Here is a 17,820-nt window from a genome sequence, read left to right as displayed (position 1 = left end):
TTGGCCACCGAACATTTTATTTTCTTTTAAAGATGAAAATTAGAGAACATAAGATGCAAAATTTCACCTCAAAACCTTTTGTAAAGGGGAAAATATGTCAATAATATAAGCTTCTAATTGTGCCATCACAAATTCAATCTTGATGTGAAATGAAAGGGTGACATGTACGTTACTTACCAGTATTGCATAATTGCAATCTTAGTGCGTGAAAAAAACATTTAACAAAACTGGAAGTCAAAATTATAATACTTTCAATGACATTAGCTGCTATCTTTGGCCAGTACAAATCAAAGTTAGATAAAATTAAAAATGTCATTAACATTAGCTACTAATTTGGTGGTGAACAATCTAATCTTTAGATAAAATTGAAAGGAAAGTAACATTAGCTGCTACATTTGGCCACCAAACATTGTATTTCCTGTTAAAAATGAAAATTAGCTGCTACATTTCACCTCAAACAACCTATTGTAAAGGGAAAAAAGTGACATTCGTATTAGCTTCTAATTGTGGCCATCACAAATTCAATATTGATGTGAAATGAAAGGGTGACATGTACGTTACCTGCCAGCATGACCTAATTGCAATCTTAGTGGGAGGAAAAAAACAATTCACAAAACTGGAATCTAAAGTGAATGAAACATCATAAAATGTCAGTAACCTTAGCTGCTAAATTGGCCATTGATTGTAATATCTAGTTGAAATATGATATTTCAAATAACATTAGCTGCTAACTTTGGCCAGTACAAATCTAATGTTTACACAAAATACAAAACGCAAGTGACATGAGCTGCTAATTTGGTGATCAACAATCTAATATGTAGATACAATTGAAAAGAAAGTAACATTAGCTGCTACATTTGGCCACCAAACATTGTATTTCCTGTTAAAAATGAAAATTAGAGAACATTAGCTGCTACATTTCACCTCAAACAACCTATTGTAAAGGGAAAAAAGTGACATTCGTATTAGCTTCTAATTGTGGCCATCACAAATTCAATATTGATGTGAAATGAAAGGGTGACATGTACGTTACCTGCCAGCATGACCTAATTGCAATCTTAGTGGGAGGAAAAAAACAATTCACAAAACTGGAATCTAAAGTGAATGAAACATCATGTCAGTAACCTTAGCTGCTAAATTGGCCATTGATTGTAATATCTTGCTGAAATATGATATTTTCAATAACATTAGCTGCTAACTTTGGCCAGTACAAATCTAATGTTTGTATAAAATACAAAATGCAAGTAACATTAGCTGCTACGTTTGGCCATCAAACATCATATTTCCTGTTAAAAATGAAAATTATACAATAACCATAGCAGCTAAATGTGACTTCCAACAATCTAATGTAAAGGGAAAAAGAAATAATAACATAAACATTTGATCTTGATTTTGGCTATCACAACATTCAACATTGATTCGAAATGAAACAGTGACACTTAACTGTACCTTCCAGCTTTGCCTTCATAAAATGTTAATCGTAGGGTAAAAAAAAAATGCACACAAATCAGTCACTTTAGTTTTGAACAATCTCTGTGACAAAGTTTAAGTGAAACCCGAAATAAGTTACATTAGGCATTTCATGACCACCATGGAGGTCCCACCTGTACAGCAACCCTTCTCTCCCAGCTGGGAAAGAACAACTGTTTATATACTCCCTTTCTCCCCTGAACAATTAGTCTGGGCAGAACCAAACTTCATTCAGGGGTTCCAAGTCTATGTAATTTAAAAAGATTAGTTGACAAAACTTACTTTTAGAGTACCTATCAACCATACTGAAACAAGATGCAAAATAATTTCATAAACAAACTGTACAATCTCTCCAAAGCTGGCAAAAATCTATTAACACAGTATATTAAATTTCTGATCACCCCCACAGTCATGGTATAACCTATGACATCACTGATGACATCAGTAAGAGCATTAAAAGAGGGAAGTGATTGGCTGCTACCCCCTTTTGAACTGCTGGAGTCCATGATGAGTAAGGAGGATAAAGGTACTCAGATTAAACCAATGTGTAGCAGAAATGTATCTATTTCATCAAAAAATTGTGATGATGACTGTAACAAAACACAATTCTAATGACAAACAAACCTGTCATAGTTAGTTTTATTCACTGCTAAAGATTAAGATGGAAATTGGGCTGAACAAAGCATTCTTACAGTTGCTGTATACATATGTATAAATAATGGTAAGATAAAATGAAAACATGTCAGTAACATTAGCTTCTAAGTTATAGAAAACAAGCCTAGCATGAAGCTAAGCAGTGCAATGTCTCTAACATAAGTCAGGCATTATAAGGCTAGCATTAGCTACAAAGGTTCTTTTAGTTTTGGACAGTATAGCATTAGCTAGCATTAGCTACTACAGTTAAAAATAAATGTGGACATAATAAGGTGGCATTAGCTGCTAAACTTTTAAAATTTGGGCCTTATAAGGCCAGCATTGCCTACTTAACTTCGAAAGTTTGGACATTATAAGGCTAGCATTAGCTGCTAAACTGCTTAAGTTTGGGCACTATAAGACTAGCATTAGCTACTAAACTTCTAAAACTTGGACATCATAATGCTTGCATTAGCTGGTACTTTTGGAAATTTCAAGGGTGGCATTAGCCAACCTTTGGACATTAAAGTAGTTGCTAACCTCTGGACCTTACAATTACAATAGCTGTAGCTCCTCCTAACCTATAAATATTAAAATGCTAGTTTTAGCTACCAACCTTTGGACATTAAAGGGCCAGCACTGATCTACAGTACACAGTACTGGTAACATTAGCTGCTTATTTTGGTTTTCATAAATTTATCGGTCAGATCAAATGAGAACATGGCAATAACATTAGCAACTAACTTGTGGTATATGAGGCTAGCATGAAGCTAAGCAATGCAGTGCTATTAAGATTAGCATTAACTGCTTAAGTTCAAATGCCCAAAGGTTAGCAGCAGCAATGCTTCCCTTGAAATTTCCAAAAGTAGCATTTAATGGTAGCCTTAAATTTCAGAAGTTAATTTTAAAACTATAAATGTCCAAACTTTAAAACTTAAGTATCCAAGCTTTAAGATACCAGCTAATGCTAGCTTTATAATGTCCAAACTTTAGAAGGCTAGCATGTTCAAGTAAATGCATACATAAACCATCATATTTAGGCATTCAAATTTCCCATACAAGGAGTTCAAACCACAAAATCTACCCCAGAACAACAGTATATAAAAGTATGCAGACACAATCAACACTGTGTCCCCATTTAGTGTATTTCACATTTTTCTTTTATTTGTTGTATGTCTGTGTTCATATTGCAGTGTAGACTTAGTAGCAGACTAAAGATGGTATCTGTCAGTATGCAGCCATGTGTGTTTACAGTTTTACTTCTACATTTTTTGTGTAATTTCATCTCCTCTTTTGTATTTTCACATCGGCAACACCAAGGAGCATTGAAACTTTTTGCTGAAGTTGGGCTGTAGTTGACCTACCTGGAGCATTTGAGCCACAATGGATTCACAATGTCCAGTTTTTAATTCAGTATCCTTGCTGTTATTGATTAGGTCTCCTCCACTTCTGTCTTCTCTGCTTTTCTCTAAAATAAAAGTAAAATCGCAAAATGAACTTCATGAATTTAAAAACCTGGAAATGGTGGTATTCATTTTTAGTCACGTTACAATGATAAAATAAAAATAAAAACCTGAAATGTATCTGGCTTGTTGTCTCACTCACCATGGAACAAATGTTACTTTTATATTAGAAAGAGAATTTAATCCGTTATAAGCTGTTGCAACACACAGGCTACACTATCAACAGGCAGGAATAATGCTTCAGAAATTTCAATTGTTAAAAATAACATGCACTTTTAATGTTAATGCAACACTGTATTATTCTCAAATTGTTAAATTGCTAAAGGTGAGAGAGCTCTAAAGGTCCTGCCAACTTTGTTTCCTGCATCTATCTACATAAGAGGAGGAAAAGTCTTCAGTCTGAGGAGTCCCAGAGGTCATTTATTGACATGCAGCCTGTAAGTGTTCCTTTACTTTTGCTACTTCACTAAGGGTGGACATTTGAACAACTTGATATCCTTGATAACTATGTGATGTGAATTACTATGGTAATTTGTTTGAAAGTGTGAAAAGAAAAAAAAAGTGAAGATCCAAACCTATAAATGAATGAAAACTGTAAATATAAAACCAATCCTTTAAATGACAGAATCAAATGGTAAACAAGACAAAAAAAAGCTAAATGAGAGTACAGAACTGTAATAAAAGGCAAACAAAAAAACTGTAAGCAAAGAATAAAATATAAAGGGGAACTAAGATAGCTGAAATCCCTTCTGATTTTCAATCACCTCAAGTTGTTTTCAGAACTCCAGCCTCTAGATGCAGGTGTATTTATACCACAATTAACTGAAACCCCTTGACAAGACGGGTGAATCAATTTAGCTATGTGACTTCTAAAGCAACTGGCTGCACCCAGTGATGATTATTTAAGGGAGTAAATACCCAGGCAAACATGTAGTTTGTATTTTTATGATTTAATTAATTCAGATCACTTTGTATAAATCTGTTCTCACTTTGACAGTAAAGGGTCTGTCTCTGTTGAGTGGTGTCAATAAAGCTACAATAAATCTTGTGAAACAATAACATTTCCAAACCAAACTAATCTCAAAGCTTTCAGCTGGGGGAATTCCACACTTAGGACGCATGATGGGATCCAACCCAGCTCTATTTGCTGAAGAAGACCATGACAAGAGGTTTGAAAGGTATAAAAAAATTGGTAGTAAGCAGACCTTTGAGTTCAGATTATTCTGCTAACATATACCATTCCAAAAGGTCAAGAATGCTCAAATGACAATGCTTGTTCAGTACACAAAGTTTAACATGTTGGTGAACTTCTGTTCAGGACTTTGTTTATTAAACCACATCTGCAGAACTTCAGACTTTCTGGTTTGGCAGTTCTTATCATTTTACGTGAATATTAATGAATTTGACATAGGCCTATTAACATACCATGAATGATAATCATGTGAATTTAGGATACTCATTACATATGTATTAAATGAATAGCAGGTGGGGTAATTTGAGTAATTTGTGGCTATATGCAGACGCTTAGATGATGGACGGTGTCTGGAAAAGACAAGCTGAGCCGGCCAGTGGATCTACTGCAGAGTAAGGAGAATTTAGGCTCATCATAAAAGATTTCTCCTTGCCTCTTATTTCACTTGGACATTTTTATGTTTTTTTTATTTTCTACCTCATTGCAGCCGTGAGCTGCCTGCTGATTTACACACACTGGCAGCGAAGCACAGAGGCCTCGAGAGACGGTGCCCTCTACCCCTCCATTTTTTTCCTTTCTCTTGTTTCCCCACCCTTTGTCGTCCTCTCACTGCCACCACCAGCCATCTCTCCATTCACGGAACTGGATCTGACCAAAGAGCTCCCCTTGTACTCGTTCCTCATCTCTAACAAGACATTAGTCTGGAGAGGTTGTTATTCACACATGATCCTGTGACACACCAAGGGGCTGTTCCCCTGTGCCAAGACACAAATTCATGTAAGGATGAGCAAAAGGCATCATGGATACTAAAGGTATCTTACAACACTCGTATTTCATTTCAGTGTTATTAAACTATCAGCTGAGCTCATTACAGGCATTGGGACTCTTGTTTGTAAAATGGGTATGCTCCTTTTTACAAAAAAGTGTTTTAGTTAATGAATATTTGTGAATATGCATAGTAAGTACAGACATGTTATCTTAACACAAGGTCCTTCCCTCTCATCCATCTGTTTTCCGCTGCATGCTCCAGAGGGAACATGTCTGATTTTACACACCATATTATTTCAGGAAATTATGAAGCGGTGATCTCAACTTCCTTTTTCCCCCTCAGGCCCATGTGTTCCAGGCAGAGGAGCTGCTTTCACGCAGATCAGGCCAGATTCCAGGAGAAGAGAAGCTGTTGCTCGCCCTGGTACAGTGATCACGCCCAGTTAATTGCTACATCCGTGCACCAAAAGGCGACAGCAAGCCATGCAGAACCAAGGAACGGTACCAGGGCTGTTGGGTTTGATAAATGATGGATAGCTCTTAATTTCCATCTAAGACAATTTAGTGACAGAGAAAAATGTTTCAGCCTTGACAAGGAGCATTTCTCACAAGACTGAGGCAGGTGTTAGGATATGCTTGACTTTTGACCTCACACATACACAAAAAGACACACACACACAGAGCTACAAGGACAGATGTAACATCTGAAAAATCCCTTTTTGGCTGTGAGGTTGAAGAATTTTTGTGGCCCTCAGTAAATCAGCACTCAGTATTGGCATGAAATGTGGGAGACCTTGAAAAATGCTCAGAGCCAAGGCATATGTTATTAATAATTCAATTAATCCCAGACTTCCAGATCATTTACCTTGCTCCTTCATCTGCCCTAGAGTGAATGTGGTTGTTTTACTATTTAACAAGCTACACATCAGTGTCACCAGCCTGTGTTGTTATCATACAGCTGTTCTTGGTGTATACTTGGTGTATAACTGGCATCATTCCTTTAGGTCTCATCCCGTATCTATCAGCAGTGCAGCTGGGCTTCTCTGATATCGACTCACCCTGGTTCCACAGAGTTGCAGTCTTAGAGATTTAATATCTCAAGTGGTGCTGAACTCCTCTAGCTACTAATGGATTCTGTATAATGTGGCACTTAAAATGCATTAGCCGCCTCTGATTTATCTGTAATTTGCCTCCACTGGAGCATATCTCCCTCAATACTTCCATTTGTTTTTGGCTCAGCAGAGGAACCCTGATTGGGATTTCATATTATTACATTTCAGTTTGACAATTTGGTTCTTTCCACCATATAAAGTGGATTTTTGCTTTTCGTGATTCTGTTTCTTAATTACACAACAGAGGGAATCATAAGTCAAGCATGAGATCACAGACATGAGGTGGGGTTTATTTAAGCTGTCGTGGCAGAAAGACATGCTGACTTGGTGTGAGGCAGATGGGCATCTCCCAGAGGACCCATCTTCCTTTATCTTATCTTCTACTGTTTTATGTGTCAAACAATAAGCATACTAATTAGACTAAACTGAGCTAAAGCATTTATGGAAATCATGAAAATGTGATTTTTTTTCCCCCCTTTACTTTTGTGGTTATGTCTAGCTAAATTCCATCCTGAAATCACAGTGATTTTACTTGCTCCCTCTGTTTTTACTCCATTTGACTTCTCTGGGGTCACACAACATGGAGCAGAGAGTTGTTAGCCAATCGATCTGATGGGTTTAAATGTGTCAGTGTTGTCATGGCAGCAGAGCTGCACTGACAGACTAGGCTACAGCGGCTCAAGGTTAACAGCCAGTGGACCAGAGTCACAGACCATTAAAAGAGGAGTCAATACTGCTAGACAAGTCAGACCAAAACTGGCAATGTAAACGTTTCAGTCCACAGGACTGTAAGCAACAAACAGCACTTCACTGTTACATTGCTAAGCCATAAGGCAGAAGCTGTGTAATTTACCTAACATAGACAACAGACATTATCTATATAATTATTGGCTTCAAAGTCCAACAAGATTACTTTCTGCAGAGTGTTAATTTTTTGTCATTTCAATAATCAAGTGTTAACGTAGGCTATTAGGTTTTAAACACAGGAATCAGATTATGAAATACCCACTGTGTTTAAGCATTTAATTGGATTACAATATAAAGAACAAAATGTAGGTGATGTAGGTGAGGCAGACGGTGTTTGTGACACATACAGTGTAATTGTAAAGTGAAAATATAGAGGTTTGGATTGAATAGATCAATTTTAAGTTGCTTCTTTGATGATACTGCTAAACTGATCCATCTGAGAATGTTTTATGTTGGAGGACAAAGAATGAAACCACATTAATGATAGAAATTGTTAGAACATTATAAGACTGAATGGTAAGAGAGGTATGGATTTCCATGTTCATACATCTGTGTAAAAGTGCCCTCACTTCAATACCTTGGGTGTGTGTTCTGGGTGTATTAGAGGCATAAATCCTTCTGAATATCTACCCAAAACAAACATCTGCAGCACTGACAGCCTTGGTGCATCTGTTTAAAGGTGCAGGGTAATGCTTCCCCACATCGTTAAGCACTGACAAAGCAGACATATGCATTTACTGCATTAACATACAAGGATGCGCATCAGCTCACATATACACCCACACATCTTCACATCCCCCAGTTTCGGTTTGTGGGCTTTCCTACTGTCCAAATTGTCCTGCTGTTCAGAGCAGAGCAGGTCTAAGGTGACATCATAGCCCCCCCCCCCCCCCCCCCCCCCCCCCCCCCCCCCCCTCCCCCGCAACAGAAGCCTTTTGTCTGTTCCTATTCTGAATTTATAATGAATATCACAATGGCTGCACAGAGACAAAGCTAATCTAATTAGCTGTGCAGATATGTGACTTTGCCATCACTCTGTTTTGTGGTCATTACCTCTTGCTGCTCACTGTGGGAGCACATGTGTTCACGACACACATACAGACTCACAGTGATGTGTGACTGTGGTGAAAAGGCTCATACAAATACAAAGCGAAAGTGACAGAGAGAAAAGGTGGCTTGTCAGTGCAGCTGGCATTTTGTTCAGCAGGGAGAAATGTCGCCCGTCTACCAGGTAGCCCTCTTAGACAGTAGCGAGTCCATTGGCATCCCACAGGACTTCCTACCAGCCTCACACCTGACAAGGGGGCTGTCTGAAAACTCTGCAGAGACCCTATTACACATGTCATACTGCTAAGCACTGCAGTGGCCACTGGCTGACAAGCTTGCCACACCTTACACTTTATTAAGAAGGGACATTCAGCCACAGAGAGACATTACGCTGTCACTGCTGAAGATATTACATTGTTATCTGCACATATCTGTCCAGTTACACATTATAAATGAACAAAAAATTCATGATGCTTTGTTAAGATGGTTTATAAAGTAAATATAGACAGTTACAGCGGATACAAACAGATGGGTGTTACAACACTGCCATCTTAAGGCAAATTGTTGCTACCACTTTATAGGTGTGCAGACAGCACATACTGTTAAACAGTACTTAAAGGATTGGTAAATTTTTTGGCTATTTAGTGTACATGTTTCAAAGTGAAATGCCTAAATGAGATCATAATAATTAGGAACAATTGTATAGCATGAGGGGTAACAGGCAACTTTCCTCTTCACACATCCAAAATGTTGTAGGAATGCAAGTCTCTAGACTCCATCAAAAAATATGAAGATGTTTTCATGTGGAACCAGATGAGCAGCTGAGGGTTTCCTCCTGGCTGGTTCCCATGAGATCAAGTGAAGCTGTACTCTCTGCTTTGTTTATTGCCAAATCTTTCTCTCGATCTCGACACTCTGAGCTGGAACAACAAAGAGAGAACAGGGTATGGAAAGTGAATTTAGTGTTATTATTTAGGGAATGAGGCAGAAGGAGTGGAGGAGGACTCTGAAGCATGACATTACAGTACCTGTCTGAATCAGTGTCAAAGGCGCAGCACATGCTGAGGTCCTTCTGCAGATCTTCTTCAGAGTGGAATCTTCTCAGGCCGCAGCGCTGGACTGCCTGGGCCACAGAGTAGTGAGTCCTTCCTGCAGCACAGGCCTCTATCTTGGACACGCTGAGCTCCGATTGCAAGAAAAGGTGTAAGCAACTATCAGACAGCAGCAGAGGGCTCTGGAGGATCCTGGAGAATTGGGAAAATAAACAAATTAAATTTACTGTAAGCAGTATATTGTATTTCCTGCTGATGTGAAAACAGTAGTCACGTGGCCTGGTGTTTATGAAAACTCTCTTTCTGTTGTAGTATATCAAAGTCCACAAGTATATTGATCTGTGAGGTCATTCTTACTGTTCCAAAAACTTCTGTAGCCCTTTCATCCGCTCAGTGATCTGTCGGGCATTGTTCAGGCTGAAGAAAGGATTTTTTGGGGGCAGAGCTGGTAACTGTACCCTGCAAAAGACACAAATACACCCTAAAAATGACAGGAACCATTGAGCAAATTAATTTCAACAAAGAATTAAGTGTTTTCTGTTGTTTTCTCTCAAAGTAGTTTTTAAAATACACAATAAATGAACTTACATGAGCAGTGAATTTGCTTGTAGTTTTTGCCTGAGCCATACAAACTCACTGTACCTCCTTCTCACTCTTGAGATCTTCTTGGTGAAGGACACGCTGTCAGTCTAAAACAGTACACAAGTGTGACACACATTTGAACTCTCTATTTGAATAAAAACATGAAAACAACTTTCATTTGTCATTTTACTTACATGTAAACAAATTTCATAGTCTATGTAGGCATGCCAAAAGTCGTTCTTTTGTATCCGTGGGTCCCGCACCCAGACACTGATGACTTGCTGCATGGAGAAGGCAGGAGAGACACTGAAACACTGAACTAAATGCACTATTTTGAAAAAGGGGAAGTTTTTATTGGCAGATAGAGGAAGTGTTATGACCAACACAAGAATCAAGACAGGAAAATCCCACCAAATGTCCTGTATTGCTCAGGATAAAAACAGAAGTTGTCATTTAAGGCTGTGCCATAGCTCCTGAATGTGGCATTTTAAAGGTCTACTTTTTAAATCATGTCAAACTTTTTAAAATATTTGCAGCATAACTCCAGACCTACCTGATTCACAAAGTTGTCAGTTTCTTCTCTCATAATTAGCTTCTTCACGTTTTAATCTCAGTAGCGTAAAGTCAGCCAGATAATACTGTGCCACTGCCTTTTATTTCCAGTTTTATTGTCCAGGAGCAAAGGTTTCAAAATAAAGTCACAAGACTGAGATAAGCTCCTCCTCATTTTTAAAATCAGCAAATACCAACCTCGGATTGATCGTTTCTTTCATTGATGTTCCCACCCTGTGATTTTTTCATGTGAAAAATGTTATAAAAGCTGTCATAAAAGTAAAAAAAAAAAAAAAAAGATCAATAGGAAAGTGTCACAAAAGGTTTCCTTTATTCACAGAGACTTCACAGATCCATGGTCAACAGTTACAGTAGTTCAGTAGCAGGTGTGTTTTAGGAGGTTGAAGGTTCAGCTGAGTGTCCCATAACAGTCATGGGAGATATGTTGAGTCAAGACAGTGCCATCAGGATACAGGTATCATATACATAAGCCTGTGTTATTAATGGAAGACAATGCCCTCCATAATGGACAGTCTCATATCTAAAGTGCTACATTTAACATTTCCTCTGCTGAGCCAATTATTAGCCATTGTTAGGTGCCCATATGTTATGTTTCAATGTGATGCATAATGTATGCCGTAAATCTTATAGATTCACGGCATACATTATGATCTATTGAGTAATTCTGCCAGGACTTGACTTCCGTTTAAAACACCAAATAATTATTTTAAATTATTGTTATAATTCAATACAAATGAGAGGAACAACATTTGGTACATAGCAGCTGATTGGGGAAATTTATGGTGGGCAACATTTTTAAATACTTTACATCAACCACAAGGGTCATATAGAGACACACCTAACACAATAAAGGTTCAAACAACAAATGTTCAAACAATATGTCTACAATCTTCTGCTCTAACCAAAAGCTGGATGGACTGGAGGTACAGATTGGACAGCAGTCTATCCTACACAGTGTCGCTATAGAAGATATAAAGCACACATTAAACAACCAAATACCTCTACCAGTGGAACATCCTTCTGGCTAAACAGGACTATATATATAACAAACAACTATAAAACAATAAGTCTTAAAAACAAAACATGTCCACAGTGATTGTGTCAGCTACATGATGACACAAGACCAAAGCTGCTACAGGTTAGTCTGACCTCAAATCAGCTGCTCTTCTCAAAGGTTAGTTTTAGTCTCCATCGCAGTCTCCACAAAGGCACAGTGACCTTTATTGAGCACCACGGGACTTAGAGCCCTTAAAATCCATCTCCGCTGAGGTTCTTGCACCTGCCAGAGTCTGAAGCTCCACCTGCAGCGGGATGTAATTTCACAGTGTGCCTCTAATGTCAGCTGAAGGAGGACGCACGATGGAGGTTAAACTAAGCTTCAGGTGAGAGCGCAGCTGTTTACCAGTTTTCCTCCGTACAGACACACACAGACACACTTCACTGCTCCTCGTCTCCACAGTGCCAGGTCAGCTTCTGCTCGTAGAAGTTGATGACCACCTGGGGACACCTGGCGCTCGCTTCACGGGCAGGCAGTAGGGCCACGTCATCGGAGTTCTTCCTGTGGGGAAACAAACAGCAGAAGAAAAACATTAAAATGGCTTTTTTCCTACATTTAATGTATGTAAGATGTTTGAGCGGCACAACACACTCCTGTCAATTTAATTATCATAGTAATTTTAATGTAAAGGAGTAATACAGCTATTTAATATAAGTCTGGCGGCTCACAATAGATGCCAAAGAGAAATGGTCAAAACTAAAGCAGCAGAGGACAGTTTCTATTGGCATTTAGCCCCTTGTATGGATCAAGCTCTCAAGCACTAGATTTAGATTCCCATAATGCATAATCGTGGGCATTTAGACCTAAGATAGCCAAAGAGCTGTATTGCTGGGGGCATGTTGCTTTAGGTACCAGGTAAGATACAGATCCACAAGTCAGAAGGCTCATCAGACACCAAAACACTGTAAAGTGGTTTATAGTATAATGTGGGAGTTTACAATGCAGGAATGTGATCAAAGTGCAATCACATCTTTCTTTACGATGATCACCAGGTAAACAGCAGAAATTCCTGCTTTGCACGTTACAAAGACATTTATAAAAAGAGTTCACATATTTGACTGGACGAGACAGTACCTTGCCAGATAACATGCATTGCGTTGCAGCAAGTGTTGAGCCAGATTCAATTTTTTTTTGCCTGTGCCCATTCAAACGAATGAGAAGCTGTTTCCACACAGTGCTGCTATCTGTCTGAAGGCTGTGAATATTCTCATTTGTCCAGGTCATAGTATCTCAAAGGAGTTTTAAATCGAAAGCAACTGGACTTGGTTATTTGAGATATCTGTCTGAACATGGCCTTAGTGGGGTTTTTTTTTTTTCAGACTTACCAAAGCTGGCCGCACAACTAGAGAACACATATTTGACTGGTCTCACAGGGTGTGTAGCACTTCCCATGACTGGGAAACTTTAAAACTGAAATCTGCCACTAAACATAATGTTATGACACAGACCTGTTTGAATCTGTTTTAGTGTGATAATGTCCTTAAGCACATTTACTGTGGTCAGACATTGGGCTGTCAATGCTAATGATGTTTTGATTTAGCCTCCTCAGTAAATGATATATTTGCCATTTCACTGAATACCAACAACAAAATGAAACACCCTCATAAATCTGACACTGGACGCGTCATCGTCTTTGCAACTGTTTGAACATGTGGATTGTAGAACAAGTGTGACTTTTACCATCATGCAAACATTTACCCAACCACTGGCTTTCATTCAAGGACAGAGAAAAGGGAAGCAGTGCAGTTACCATTTGACAAGGAACATGAGCTCTCCCTGTCTGTCTGTGGAGCCAATGATGCATTCAGGCTCGAGGTAAGTGCTGAGGTTAGTGAGTGCATCTGACTGCTCATCATTTGGCTCGAGGACGTTGCTGTCGCTCTGTAAAGTGTGAGCCTGCCGCTGAGACTGCATACAGGAAGGCAATAACAAGGACAAAGGTACAGCAGTAAGAAGACAAGGCAACATTCGCATTTGAAGACAGTGTAGATGTGGTATTTTTTTAACTGCATATCCCCACTGTGAAAAAGGGAAACATAACTGCTTTCACTTTCAGGGGTATTGCACAACTAACCACATTCACATGCCATTTGGTTTCATATTCAGCAGTAAATCTCCCAAAATGTGGGAAGACAACCCGCCAACATGGTTAAATGCTTTTACTCAACTCTAACCCAGCTTCTTCTTACTTTAAGAGAAAAGGTTTCCTGAATTTTCTGAGTGCAACTACCAACCTAATGCATTGCATTATATGAAGTGGGTTCTAATAATATGTTGTTTTGGGGTTTTTTTTTAACCTTTTTACAGATTTAGGTGCAGACATTCTGTAAATAACATGGAAACAACCACATTTACAGATATTCCAGTACTGCATTTCTCACATACTCACAATTTCCGTCTCTTGCTCTGTCATTTCTTCTTTGGGAACAAACTCTTTTTCAGTTTGCTCTTCCTCATTCTCCTCAAACAGATGGGTGTTTCTCAGGAACTCTTCAATGAGTTCAGGACAATCCAGATTGTCCTCAGGCTCCCATGTGTTTTCTGCACTGTAAAGGAGGAGATAATACTTTAATTATCTCGCAGAAACAACAAAAATAAACTCTTAACAATCACATGTGTAATTCCACAACATCACTCACTCTGTGAAGCCTTTCCACTTCAGAAAGTACTCCACTCTTCCATTAGAGATTCTGCGGCGGATTATTTTTTCCACCACAAACTCCTGAACAACTGTGGTCTCCTCAGTCTTCCTCTGTTTGGCAGTCTGCTTCTTTCTCATCCTGCCATGAAACAGGAACAGCAAATGAATGCCGACCGGCTTATGTTGCCGTCAGGCCATTCACAAGCAAAATGAAAACATAACACAAAGTGCCTATTCGTTTTGTTAAAACTCCACACCGGCGTCAGAAATAAACACTTTCATCTCCCTGCTGCTGGGACATTTGCAGAACAACATGGCAGTGGTGAGCACTCTGCTGTGCCCTTCAGACAATGATCCATACGCTTATTGCAGCGCTCCACCTGCTGTTTGTTTCCAGAGCACAGCAGACTGCTCCTTCAGTAAAACGCAACACGTTAGTATCTACACAGCCGCTATTTCCTCAGATTGCTGAGTTAAAGAGCATATTGCAGCTTGTAAACATGAGTGAAAACGCGCCCGCGTGATGCACAGGACGCTATAATGAATAATATGCACATACGCTTTCGGTGTTTACTTAGTCTCGGCGGACAGCCTGCTGCTCTGCGCTGCTCTGCTCTGTGTGGAGCCTGTCGCTGGAAACTACATGCACACAGCGCCGTCGATGCCGCTTTGAGCGCAAATGTGTCGTTCGGCGTGTTTACATGAGCGAAACAACTTTTCATGAATGACTTAAAATTAAAGATGGCCGTGGATGCTCGGAGGAAGTGGTTGCCAAGGGAAAAGGTCATGCCAGGAAAACCGGGAGGAGACGACGGGGACGCGCACGCCGCCGACCAATCATAAAGGAGTCCGCTCGTCCGTCCCCGTCCAGTGGTCCGGAACAGCCCTGCCACCCATGGGTGTCATCTGGGTATGGCAGGGGACAGTGTGCACTTGGCATATCTCACTGGCATTAAAGACTGTTCCAGATTTTTGATGCTTTGAAGCATCGCACCTAGAAAAAAAATAAAGCTAATCAGAGTGTGAGCAGATTTATGTACATCCAAAAAAGTAGACAAACAAATAAACAAACAAAAATAGTCAGAAATATCATTAAAAAATATAATCGATATGATCACCTTTCTAGTTGCCAGATGAAATTAGAAGCATGGCCTGTCATTATATTATATTATATTATATTATATTATATTATATTATATTATATTATATTATATTATATTATATTATATTAAAAGTATATAGCCTAGTTGTACTTTATTTGAGCATTTCTATTTTATGCTGTTTTATATTATTTTATTCCACTACATACTATTCCGTTATTTTTTACTTCACTGCATTTATTTTGTCACTATATGTACTATTTACACTGCAGCGAAGGATTTTACATATGAAACATATGATCATCATAAAATGCAATATATAGCTATAGATCTATCCCGCCGTATATAAGTGTTTCAAGTCATCTCCACTATGACAGCATTGAAATGCAACTTAATGCATCAATAATGACATTCAAAAAATATACATACATGATGAAAATAATATTATGCTGAATGGTGCAATTCTGCATAATAGTACTGTGAACCTCACTCTTAATACTTAGTGTAAGTTGTTGCTAATATTTTTACTTGTAATGGAGAATTTTCATTCTCTGGTATTGCTGCTTTTATTCAAGCTAAAGGGCTCTCAATACTCCCACTAATACATGGTTTTCACGGAGGGGATCTTTTCTCCACAACCTCCTAAACCACACTGAGGAGATCACAGAAAAACAGCCCCTGGAGGATTTGATTGACAGCTCCCTTTTAGCCAATGAGGAACCCCAAAGCTGCTGATTGGCCAAAAACCACCACTAACAGACCTTCCCACTTGACCAAGTTTACCTTTTTTTCCACCAGTTATTCCAAACTGTTTTGTAACACACCACTGGGGGACGCTGCTTGCTTGTATTGGACTGCCAGGTTCATCAGACCAAAAGCTCAGTGCTCCTTTTCCCCAGTAAACTACTGAAAATGGATTTATGCTGGAAAGCTTGTAGCAAAAGGCAGCAGAACAAAAGCTTTAACTAGAAGGTGGATTCACATTGGAACGGCCTCTGATGTACTGTTGTATCTGATTTGACCATTTCATCCTCAAGGCAGGATTATGTAACATCGATCACATTTGTTCATGACATTTACTTATGGAGCACCACAGTAACATTATAAGAATGCAACACAGATACAGGGACGCCTGCAGTCACTGCAGCACATGGTGATCTTTCACAATCCTGAGAATTAATACCTCGGTTTCATTTTCAACACTGGGGGGGCCCTGGGGATGTGATTAAAAGAGGTTTCAGTGGAAAGGCTTCAGTGAGATGCCTGCATGGAAGATGAATGTGGGGTGTATCGTCCTCAGAAAGGAAGCTCATTGATCACAGTCTCAGTAGAGACAGGACACAGGTCCTATGCAGGTTGCAAATCAATGTTTGGTCATTTGGACCTGCCACATATGCTCCATTTACCTTCCATGTGCAGTGGAAACTTCAGGGATAGGTAGACTATTGTGTGATCCTCAGGAGCTGCAGGTTCTATATTAATAAAGCCAAGCTGCTGTTTTCATCTGTGATTATTTATTAACACTGTTCTCAACAACTAAATGCTGTTTTCTTTCTTTGCTCACAGCAACTCTCACCTCAAATGGGCATCTCTTTCCACACCAACTTATAAGTCAGTAGAGATGCCCTCACTTCTTCTCTTCCAAATAACTCCAAATAAATTAGTTACATTCTTCCATTAACATTTCAGTTATAGATAGATTTAGTATATAATGTATTACCCGCTAATAAAGCTGGTAGTTAAAACTGTGTATAAATAGTCTCTTATGAAAGTGGTACCATATTTTTCACAAAAGAAACATATATTTTATATTACATCTTTAGCTGTATGGGCCTGGGAATGTGTCGACCCACAAACTGAGGCAAGTCATGTGCTGGTTATCTGCCATCTGACCTGCTGTTGCCCTCTAACCCCTTTCCATCAGCTTGTTTGGGTTTTTAGTACTAGCTGCCATAGTAACCAAACAGCTAATAGGGTTGAGCTGTCGTTGAAGGTGCGGAAATAGCAGTAATGCAGTGAGGTCCTGTCTGGATTTACTGCTTTGCTACATTATGGCTCATTTTGGGTTCTCTTAACCAAACCTAAGAAAGCAGGTTATTTCAGCTTGGGTTCACAACATGGCAAAGATCAAAAACAGCAGCCACAAATTTCTATACTTTCTACATTCACATCATTTTGAAAGATGATTTTTATTTTTCACCTCTATTGGATAAACTATACTATAACTATAGACAGTATACAGGGAGAGAGAGAGAGAGAGAGAGAGAGAGAGAGAGAGAGAGAGAGAGAGAGGTATGACATGCAACCAAGATTGTCAACTGAAATTGAAACTGGCACATTGAAAGTATATGTTGTGGGACTTAATCAATACTCAGATAACTCA

At 39.0% G+C, this 17,820-nt stretch overlaps 2 protein-coding genes and 1 long non-coding RNA gene across 4 annotated transcripts; 1 reads left to right on the top strand and 2 right to left on the bottom strand.

The window, feature by feature from the left end:
* Positions 1 to 3,803: 3,803 nt before the first annotated feature.
* On the top strand, positions 3,804 to 5,557 carry LOC139612592 (uncharacterized). The gene is made up of 3 exons (XR_011686597.1): positions 3,804 to 4,003; positions 4,653 to 5,150; positions 5,246 to 5,557. It is a non-coding gene; the product is annotated as an uncharacterized lncRNA (long non-coding RNA).
* Positions 5,558 to 8,903: 3,346 nt separating this feature from the next.
* Positions 8,904 to 10,766, bottom strand: snx10b (sorting nexin 10b). The gene is made up of 6 exons (XM_071469910.1): positions 10,620 to 10,766; positions 10,261 to 10,347; positions 10,073 to 10,173; positions 9,842 to 9,943; positions 9,461 to 9,676; positions 8,904 to 9,352 (listed from the first exon to the last, which is right to left on the bottom strand). Exons 1-6 carry the CDS (start codon positions 10,650 to 10,652, stop codon positions 9,232 to 9,234), a joined length of 660 nt encoding a protein of 219 aa, XP_071326011.1. The 5' UTR covers positions 10,653 to 10,766; the 3' UTR covers positions 8,904 to 9,231.
* A 161-nt stretch (positions 10,767 to 10,927) lies between these two features.
* Positions 10,928 to 15,136, bottom strand: cbx3b (chromobox homolog 3b). Of its 2 annotated transcripts, none has more exons than XM_071469912.1 (5): positions 14,912 to 15,136; positions 14,336 to 14,476; positions 14,086 to 14,242; positions 13,447 to 13,604; positions 10,928 to 12,197 (listed from the first exon to the last, which is right to left on the bottom strand). In XM_071469912.1, exons 2-5 carry the CDS (start codon positions 14,473 to 14,475, stop codon positions 12,077 to 12,079), a joined length of 576 nt encoding a protein of 191 aa, XP_071326013.1. In that variant the 5' UTR covers position 14,476; positions 14,912 to 15,136; the 3' UTR covers positions 10,928 to 12,076. The 2 variants fall into 2 exon arrangements, with proteins under 2 accessions (XP_071326013.1, XP_071326012.1); XM_071469911.1 differs by having other exon boundaries at positions 14,897 to 15,090.
* Positions 15,137 to 17,820: the final 2,684 nt, after the last annotated feature.

The sequence above is a fragment of the Trachinotus anak genome, unplaced genomic scaffold, assembly GCF_046630095.1.
Source record: "Trachinotus anak isolate AG129_WGS33_773 ecotype Australia unplaced genomic scaffold, CSIRO_AGI_Tana_v1 ptg000032l, whole genome shotgun sequence".
NCBI classification, from domain to species: domain Eukaryota; kingdom Metazoa; phylum Chordata; class Actinopteri; order Carangiformes; family Carangidae; genus Trachinotus; species Trachinotus anak.
The sequence above is the reverse complement of the archived record's forward strand: the minus strand, read 5'-3'. Positions and strand labels throughout refer to the sequence as shown.

Bases quoted from the DNA above. Each gene is read 5' to 3' on its own strand.
- snx10b (XM_071469910.1), bottom strand. From the start codon at position 10,652: ATGAGAGAAGAAACTGACAACTTTGTGAATCAG. The intron at 10,348-10,619 runs GTAGGTCTGGAG...TTCTCCATGCAG, and splicing joins CTGACAACTTTGTGAATCAG to CAAGTCATCAGTGTCTGGGT. The intron at 9,944-10,072 runs GTAAGTTCATTT...TGTCTTTTGCAG, and splicing joins CAAGCAAATTCACTGCTCAT to GGTACAGTTACCAGCTCTGC.
- cbx3b (XM_071469912.1), bottom strand. From the start codon at position 14,475: ATGAGAAAGAAGCAGACTGCCAAACAGAGGAAGACTGAGGAGACCACA. The intron at 14,243-14,335 runs GTGAGTGATGTT...CCTCCTTTACAG, and splicing joins AAGTGGAAAGGCTTCACAGA to TGCAGAAAACACATGGGAGC. The intron at 13,605-14,085 runs GTGAGTATGTGA...TCCTGTATGCAG, and splicing joins CAGAGCAAGAGACGGAAATT to TCTCAGCGGCAGGCTCACAC.